This window comes from Acinonyx jubatus, chromosome E3 (genome assembly GCF_027475565.1).
Source record: "Acinonyx jubatus isolate Ajub_Pintada_27869175 chromosome E3, VMU_Ajub_asm_v1.0, whole genome shotgun sequence".
Classification (NCBI taxonomy): domain Eukaryota; kingdom Metazoa; phylum Chordata; class Mammalia; order Carnivora; family Felidae; genus Acinonyx; species Acinonyx jubatus.
This window is the reverse complement of record NC_069398.1, coordinates 4,870,915-4,878,987: the sequence shown is the minus strand read 5'-3', so window position 1 is coordinate 4,878,987 and position 8,073 is coordinate 4,870,915. Positions and strand designations below refer to the sequence as shown.

General features: G+C 57.8%; 1 protein-coding gene across 9 annotated transcripts in view; it reads right to left on the bottom strand.

Moving 5' to 3' along the window:
- Positions 1-2,536: 2,536 nt before the first annotated feature.
- Positions 2,537-8,073, bottom strand: part of CLEC16A (C-type lectin domain containing 16A) — a 199,202-nt gene continuing 193,665 nt past the window's right edge. For 3 of the 9 annotated variants that reach the window (XM_027043249.2, XM_053213541.1, XM_027043251.2), the window contains one exon: positions 2,537-3,496. In XM_027043249.2, the coding sequence (XP_026899050.1) occupies positions 3,156-3,496 (341 nt within the window). In that variant the 3' untranslated portion in view covers positions 2,537-3,155. The other 6 variants (XM_053213547.1, XR_008294694.1, XM_053213540.1 and 3 more) reach the window with 6 other exon arrangements.

The window sequence follows — 8,073 nt, the reverse complement described above, 5'->3', positions numbered from 1 at the left end:
ACCTCAGAGGAACATAAGGAACCCTGATAGTTTATGCCCAATGTCAACATGACTACATTAAATATTTCTTATTTATTGCATCTAGAAAAGATGAGAATCTGTTCACCCCGTGCCTTTATTTCTAACAGTGCGTCGTGAGACTTTAGGGAAATCTAGTGTATGTCTTTAACGAGGGCTGTCCCTTCACTCCCGCCTGGGGGCCTTGCTAATTCAGGTGTTTGGGTGGGGGGCTGCCCTCTGCAGAGAGTGGGGCGGGGTGGGGGGGGGGGCAGACAGGCCAGAGGGAGGAGAAGGGAGCAAAGGCCTGCAGTGAGGCAGGCCACGTCCCGGCCCCTCATCTGCCCCACATTCCTGTTGTGGCTTTGGGGCTGGTCCTGGGGAGCCCCTGGCCTCACCCCATCCGACCCTCAGGGAGAGGTGCCCTGGCTCGCTCGGGCCCTTAAGCTGGAAGGACGTATGCTTCTCTCCACAGCAACTTTCACAGCTGAGGTTTGGGGGTTTAGGCGGCGAGCCCTGCCCCTGGCTTCGCAAACTCACTGGGCCCAATGGACTTGAGGCAGGTGGGCCTGGCCCCTCTCTCTGTAGGGACATGGAGATTGTAGGCTGGGTGGGCTTGCCGAGGAGTCCAGAAGGTTTGTGGTCCCCATTCCTGCTCTGCCAGGATTCCCCGCTCTGCCTCCCTCTGCCCGACCCTGGGGTCCAAGTGCCCTCTGCCTGGGCTGGCCTGCCTGGGAGCACCCCGCTCTTAGGCTTGCGGGGTGCTCCTGAAGACGCGGCCATGCCCAATGCCACCATGATGGTCAAGACCCAGCCCTCTGATGGTCCTTCATCAGAGCCAACCTCCTCTGGACCCCAGACCTCCTCGCACAAAGCTGTATGCCGCCCCCTCACCAGCAAGGTGCCTGGGAGCCCCCGCTTAAAGGAAGTCCCCACCCCACACCTACAGGTGTCCCAACGAGGTCGCAGGACCCACACCGCAAGCCCGCCTTTGGGAGAGGCCTGCCCTTGGCAATCGACACGCTTGCTCAGCTGCTGCTGGAGGCTGGGCTGTGTTCCCGTCTCCCGGCCCCGGCAATGCTGCCGCAGGGCCCCCGAGACATGCTGTGCTCCCATCTCTCCTCCAGGGCTCGGTGGCCACAAAGCCACTTGGAGCCATGGGATTTCTGGTGGCAGGCTGGCAGTCCCAGGGCAGGGGGCGGGGGACCTGCAAGGGCTTGTTCTTCCCAATAACGCCCCCGGGCTGGGAAGTTATTCGCCTTCTACTACTGCCCCACAGCCCCTGCCAAACCAGGGAGCCAGCCTGCTCTTACGTCCCAGCAAAAAATCACATAGAACACAGAACTGCTGACATGCCCTTTCTCCTCCCCGACCCCTCCCATCCCTTCTGCCTTTCCTTCCTGGGTAGGGGGAGGGGGGGCCCTGCTGATGGGTCATGGCTTGTCCCTCCTCCTGGGGCCCCCGGAATTTCTGTCTGAATGGCCTCCTTTTCTGAGCTGGGTCTCTTCCCTGTTGAAGCGGGGTGGGCACACCCACCCAGAGGGCTTCTGATGATGGAGAGCCCCGTCCCCACGGGCACCGTGCCCCTCCTCTGCGGGACCACCATGTTTCTTTCAGGAGGAGGACACCTGGCCTCGGCAGGCCCTTCTACACCAGCAGGATGAGGGAAGCCAGGGAGACCCGCGGTCCTTGAATAGGTAGACTGTGAGGGCTCAGAGCGCCTCCTGAGGCCGCCCGACACCCGGGCCCATGTGTGCTGGGACTCTCGGGGCACAGAGGAGGAGAGTCTGGAGGGTCTCAGCGCTGACCGGAGAGAGGTGAGGGTTGCATGGCTGCACCTGTCCAAGTAGGCGCTTTCTCAGATACGTCGGGGAACCGGCCTGCACGCGTCCAGCTCAAATGGAGAAGCCACTGGGTGGGGGTGGGGGGTGAGAGGTTCATCTTTAAAAATAAGCTTTTGTTTCTGCAGCGGCAGCCGGGAGGAAGGGCGGTGGACCGGAGTTCCCTGGACAGCTTCTCGAACTGGGGCGTGACCCCGCAGCGGGCGTCTCCCCACACTCCCGCCTGGGCGAACACACATGGTGGGGACACGGGCCACGCACAGGACAGCTTCCGTGGCCTTTCCTTTCCATCCCGGCCACACGGCTGGAGTCTGCACGGTCCCAAGCGGTTCTTTCTAGACAGAGAGAGACGGCAAGATCTGAAGGTGGAGCTGGGCAGCAGCCCTGACTGGTTTCGGTCCGGAGAGACGAAGGATGGGTCCTGAGTGGGGAGCTGGCCGCACCAGCCCCTTTCCCGGGCAGGCGTTTCAGGAAACGCAAGGCCCCGTGGCTACCACGCCTGAGAAACCTCTGGCCCTCTCAGCTCCGTGTGTACCTGAGAATACGTGGGGGTCTCCTTTACTGTTGTTGAAAAAATAATCTAAACTTTCCAGGAAGGTCCTTGAATCATTCCACAGGCTTGCGGAGTTAGCGAGTCATAGAGAAATAAGAAAACGGAGAAAGCCAGACTGAGAACTTTAGAACAAAACGCTGGGAAGTTCAAGGGAAGACGAAAATGAAATCTTAACAGTAACATCACATGTCTAACATGACGCCAAACCTCAGGGTTGAGGATTTTTTTTTTTTTTTGGACTTTTTTTTTTTTTTTTTTTTAAATACACGCTTTTTAAATAAATGCTTTTCATCTGCTGCCGAAAGCGGAAATAAATATCCAAAGGAGATGCTTATCCAAGTTTGTTTCTCTACAAATTCCTACCCGAAGTGACTTGGTCCGCTTCTTCTGTGCACACTGGGCATGGTGGCCAAGGAGCTTCCAGACCGGAGCAGCCGGCTGATGACAAGAGGGTGCGGGGGTCCTGCCACCCAGGGTCACCAGGTTCAGAGACCGGGAGGCCAACCTCCTCCCGTCCCCTGGGTTCACTGGGGTGTCTCCACCGGGTCCAGCCTGCCCTCCCAAGAGGCGCAAAGTGAAACAGGAATTCAAAATGAAGCAAAGGAGCACAGGAATGGGTGCAGAGATGGTTCCGGGGCCGCGGGGACCGGGGTGCTCCTGATGTGTCTCTGGGTCAGCAGTACTGGGTCCCTACCGGCGGGGCCACACACACACACACACACACACACACACACACACACACGGGGAGGCCACTAGGCGCCCGCTCAGTGCTCAGCGGGGCCCGCTGGCTCCTCGCCTGGCGTCGCCGTGCCCGCTGCGGGCGTCACACGTGGCGGGGGGATGCCGGGGAGGGTGCGGAGGCTGTGGGAGTCGACAGGAGGGACAAGGGTCAGCGACTCCACGCTCAGTGTGTCGGCAGTGTCCTCACAGAGCAGGGAGATGGTGGGCTGCGGGGCGGGGATGAGGCTGGGGGACAGGTTGGCTGTCTCCACGTCTGTGCTCCTCGCCAGGCTCTTGCCGGGCCGGGCGTCTGCTTCTGTTTCACTGACGATCACCAGCTGGCTGGGGAGTTTAGGCTGAGGCTGTTCCGTAGTGACGGGGTCGTCTGGGCGGGGGTGGGGGAGAGAGAACAGGGGTACTGAGTTCCAAGATACTCTGCTCACGCGGGCACCCTCTGTCCCGTCCTGAACAAAGGCCCGGGGAAAGCCGGGTGGGAGACGGTGGTGTGGGGGGGAACGGCTTGTCTCCACTTCCTCCGTCTGGGGACACAGGAGCTGGAAGCTCCAGTCTGACCTAGGCCTGGGGAGAAATCTGTCGGGGCCCAGGGTTCCTCTGACTTGTGAGGTGAGAGAAAAATTAGGGGCTCGTGCAGAATCGACGAGTGGATTATGGAGCCGGGAAACGGCCCAGGCAGGATCTCCGTCAGGGAGAGTCTTGGAGCCCCTGCCTGACGATGAATACATGTTCGGGGAGGAGATGGGCTTGGATGTGCTTATCACTTCAGGCCATTTCCAGAGCTTACACCTGGTGACGTTTACCCAAGAGGGGACTCGCTGCAGTGTTTAAAAAAAAAAAAAAAAAAAAAAAAAAGGGAACTCTCTAGAACTTTTCAGCTTGCAAAACCAAACCAAAACCTCAGACTGCTCCTTCTCGGAGAGCTGAGTTAGCAGTCAGAAAGGGGCTGTTACTGCCCCGGGGGCCACTCCTACCCTAACTGTCTCTATAGGGGTCATGGAGAGAGACCAGGCAGGAGAAGGGCAGGGGAGGCTCCGCCCAGCAGTTATTTTTGGAGTGGCAATTTCTTTGTTTTTGGTGCTTTTCAAAGTCATTGATTAGATTATAAACAAACGGTCGCTTTGCTTTCCAATGACGAGTGTGCCTGGACGGGAACGGTGGTGGCTGGGGCTGGGCTGGGGGCTCACAGCGGAAAACACCTTCCCGGCTTCCAGGAGTGTCGGCAAGAAAGCTGTGGGCATCTCGCTTGGAAAGCAAACATCGCATTTGTACAGATCTCGGGGTCAACAAGCCATCAGCAGAAGATGCTGATGGCAGGGTGCTGAGCCCTGAGGCCCTCTGGGCCCTGGGAAGGATGCTCGACACAGTTTGTTCAATGGGATTCCAGTTTTTTGGTTTTGTTTTTTTTTTTTTTAAGGCAAGCCAAAACAAAACAGAACTGCAAACTGAACATACAGCAAAAGAATGGGAAAACCAAGAGCAAAATAAAACCGAAGGGTGTATAGAATGGGATGCAGGAGAGGAGGAGGCTCCCCATCGTGGAGAGAAAGCACAAGCAACAGACTGAGTGTCCCAAAGAATACGGACAATTCGTTTCCCCAAGGCTCCTGGGCAAGACAAGCTCTCAAAGATGCCTGTTTATTCCTTCCTAAAGCCTTTGGTTTTCTTTCTTTTTATTGTTATTATTATTATTATTTTGATTTTTTCTTTTAAGAGAAATAAGGCCCAGAGAAAACCACCGCATAGGGCTTGGGGTCTGTCCTTGCTCTGTGCTGGGTCACAGAGGTGGCTGTGAGCACCAGTGGAAAACGTGATTCAGGGTGCGAGCTGAGCCCAGAAATGCTGAGTCAACACTCCACGCGCATTCTGGTTTCTCCGAATCTCCGTGAATTTGCTCCATTTGGCCAGGACCCTTGTGGCATGGGCCGCCTGCCTGCGAGGCGCAGGCTCCCGGGTGCTGGTCAGAGCCTACGGGTCCCTTCCGGGGCTCACCTGCTCTGGCAGGCTTCCACCACGCTTCCAGAAGCGGGGAGCAGGACTACGGGCCCATGTCCGGATCCACATGTGAGCTTAGCTGCTGACAAGGCAGTTAAGAGAGGACTAATTCTCCAAATGGCACTTTTGTGCCGTCTGGAGACTGAGCTGTGGGGTATTTCCTTCACTCTTCTCCCAACTTCTATGTAAGAGTCTGCATTTGCATGCAGATACTCAAAAAAGCTGGCAAATCTCTTTCCCTGATCCCTAGCGGGGTTTTTGGTGATGAGAATAATCAAGGACACGGGAAATTGCCACCAAATGTATTAAAAAACCAACCAACCAACTAACAATACGATAGCACACGCACAAAACTGGTTTCTTCAAGAAAAGAACCAACAGTTTTATTAAGAGGGTCGGGTGTTTTTTCCCTCAAAAGTAGCCGTTTTCAATTTTTTATGGGAAAAAATAACCTTTCGCCCATCGCCCACAACTCTTTTTTTTTTTTTTTTTTTTTTTTAAACTAGGAACTGTTTTCTGAATGTGATCTACAAATATATCCATCCAAGGGGGATGAAAAGTGAGAACTTTCTCACCAGGGAAAAATTACCCCTCGGGGACCTATTTCTCGCCCAGTGTTGGGCTGCGAAGGTTACTGCTGACCTCTTGCTTTTGCTGGCCTGCTGGTTTTGAGCCCGAAGGCCACAACTGGGGGCCTGGCCCTGAAAATGAAAGATTCGGAGAACATTCTGGTTTCCTGGCCAGGAGCCGGGGAGAAGCGTGGAGGCCTGAGCAGAAGTCCTGGACGTCCAGGTTTCCGTGAGAGACGCTGGGCCTCCCACGGCTCTGCCCTTAGCTGACACCAAGGCAGCGGGTCCCCACGTCCCTGGCCAGCACCCTCAGAAGCTGATCCCCGGCTCCGGGGCAGGGGCTCAGCTGGCCCTTGTCAAGTGACAGTTTCCAGGAAATCTTTGGGGTTGTGTGCTCAGGCTGGGAGAGTTGTGGGGGAGGGGGTTGTGCAGCAGAGCATAGCAGGTCGAGGGCAGAGCTCAGAGAAAGCAGCTTTTAAATGCAAAAGAAGGCAAAAGGCCCCTGGCTGGCAAGCACCACGGCCAAGCATGAGGTGCGTGTAGGAAACCCTGAAAGAAACTTTGGGAAGGTGGGAGAGGGAGCAGCCGTGGACCCCAGGGAGCAAGCAGCATCGGCAGCTACCTGGAGGACTGCGTGTAAGAAGCGGGGACAAGGGAGTCACCACCCATCAGTGCTCACGAAGGAGCTGCTTTGGCCTCTGGCTGAGGCTGGACTGAATCTACTGCTGAGCTTTGAGCAAAGCTGGGGGGGGGGGAGGGGGGCCGGGGGGGGGTCAGGGTTAGGGTTAGGGAGGTAAGAAAGGAAAAGAAAAAAGAAACTAATTGAATTCTTGGTCGCTTTTTGCACATTCTACTGCTCGACCTTGGTGGCCAAATCCAGGGGGCCCTGTGATGACTGGGCTGGAGAACCCCCACCAGCTGGGCGGTCCCAGAGAAGGGCAGTGTTTCCAGGCTGCCGGGGCTCTCGAGGGAGGGTCGGAGGGCGGGGGGTTCGGTCCTCAGCGGAGGCGAGGCCGGAAGGCGAAGGGAAGCCGGGGAAATGGCCGCTTGGAGGGGGGCTCACAGCCCTGGTCCCCGGAGGCCCGGCGAGGCCGCGGGCCGCGCAGGCTAACGGGCGAGACCTGCCTGAATTGCCTGCGAGAGCTGCCGTGAGCGCTGCCGTTCGAAGCACTAAACCCAGTGGCCGCCGTGACTGTCGGCCTCCGACAGGCTGAACACTCGCCGGCGTCCTTTCCTGCCACTCCTGACTAGAGGGAAACACAGCGACAGGTCACAGACAGCCTTTAACAACGGGACAGAGAAAGGGGGCGCACGGAGAGGGGCGCAGAGCAGCGGCGGACGCCAGGCGCGGACGAGCGCGCGAGGGGAGCGTGGCAGGGTCCCAGCGGGTGCCCACGACAGCTGGGGGGGGGGGGGCACGGTGCCCGAACGGGCAAAGCCCCCAACTCCGCCCCACCAGGACGAGGTGCTGTCGGGACGGCCGGGGACCCGACCGTTTGCCCGCACGTGGGGCTCAGTCGAGGATAAAGACGGTGAAGGTTCAGTCCCGCTGGAAAGGAAAGGCTTGGGGTCATCAGTGACACGGGGCGTCGGGGAGGAAACCTCCAGGGACAGAAGAACAGAACTGCCTGTCAGCACCCCATGCGAACCAGCAGTTGGGAAGAAAGCCCTGCGTCCCCAGGACAGTGTGAAGAGGGGCGTGTGGTTGGGGGACGGGAGCCGAGCCGGCTGATGAAACAAGCAGATTTCTGGGCCCAACTGATGAGGCCAGCGGTCCCTGCCGTCACCACACTAAAGCCAGCGGTGCAGCTCCTCACGCTCTGGGGAAGAGCCCTGGACGGGCGAGGCGCTCCCGGACCCTCCCCGGCCGCGGGGCTCCACTCTCCAGAAGACACGCAGCTGGTCTGAACCTTTGGAAACCTGAGACGGAGCCTCAGCAGGAGGGCCCGAGACCAAGGTGCCGAGAGGCCGGGGGCGGGTTGCAATCGGCTGCAACAACAATGTTAGGAGCATCTCCTCGGGAAGGAAGGAGCCGTATCTGTGACTCGCACTTGGGATTAGAGCAGAGCTGAAAATTAATGCCGCTATGTGGCTATACCTAACGCCACTGCGCTATGGGCTTAACAACGGTTAACATGGTTAACACTTTCTGGTATGTACATTCACCGTAGTAAGAAGAAACATCGCGGAGAAGATTGGGGAGAAAAGATCACACGCGTGGCTCAGGCGATCTGTCCTTAAAGTCCTGCCTGACTGGTAACCGGGCTTGGTGACACACAGGTCTTGGGCTGTGTGGCCCCCACTGGGCCCAGATGGGACCTGGTGAAGGCCATGTGTTCAGACAGCCCAGGGAGCAGGGGAGGATCAGGAGGCCAGGGCCCCG